Source organism: Haliaeetus leucocephalus, unplaced genomic scaffold (assembly GCF_000737465.1).
Source record: "Haliaeetus leucocephalus isolate CR32 unplaced genomic scaffold, Haliaeetus_leucocephalus-4.0 Scaffold271, whole genome shotgun sequence".
Classification (NCBI taxonomy): Eukaryota; Metazoa; Chordata; class Aves; order Accipitriformes; family Accipitridae; genus Haliaeetus; species Haliaeetus leucocephalus.
This window is the reverse complement of record NW_010972707.1, coordinates 19,347-19,871: the sequence shown is the minus strand read 5'-3', so window position 1 is coordinate 19,871 and position 525 is coordinate 19,347. Positions and strand designations below refer to the sequence as shown.

At 60.6% G+C, this 525-nt stretch overlaps 1 protein-coding gene across 1 annotated transcript in view; it reads left to right on the top strand.

Moving 5' to 3' along the window:
* Nucleotides 1-515, top strand: part of CYHR1 (cysteine/histidine-rich 1) — a gene marked incomplete at its 5' end in the record, with an annotated part of 15,022 nt that extends 14,507 nt beyond the window's left edge. Inside the window, one exon of the mRNA XM_010569325.1 lies at nucleotides 95-515. Within this exon, the coding sequence (XP_010567627.1) occupies nucleotides 95-486 (392 nt within the window). The remainder of the gene's footprint in view (nucleotides 1-94) is intronic.
* Nucleotides 516-525: the final 10 nt, after the last annotated feature.

The window sequence follows — 525 nt, the reverse complement described above, 5'->3', positions numbered from 1 at the left end:
GCGCCGGCGGCGAGGGGGGAGCCGGCGGTGGGTCTCGCCGGAGGAGGGGGCCGCTCCCGCCTGACCCGGCTGTCGCCCTTCTTGTGTTTTCCAGAGGTGCAGTTCCGCCCTTACCGCACCGACGACTTCATCACCCGGCTGTACTACGAGACGCCGCGCCTGACCGTCCTCAACCAGACGTGGGTGCTGAAGGCGCGGGGGAACGACTCGGAGCGGAACCCCAACCTCTCCTGCAAGCGCACCCTCTCCTTCCAGCTCATCCTGAAAAGCAAAATCAATTCCCCCATGGAATGCTCCTTCCTCCTCCTGGAGGGCCCCTACGACGACGTCAAGATCCACCCCGTCATCTACCATTTCGTCTTCAGCAACGAGAACAACGAGACGGATTACATGGCGCTGCCCATCGTCGATTCGGTGGAGTGTAACAAACTGCTGGCGGCTAAGAACATCAACCTGCGGCTTTTTATATTTCAGATCCAAAAATAAAGACTGGAGAACACCCAACCGTCGGACCCTGCCCCCGCC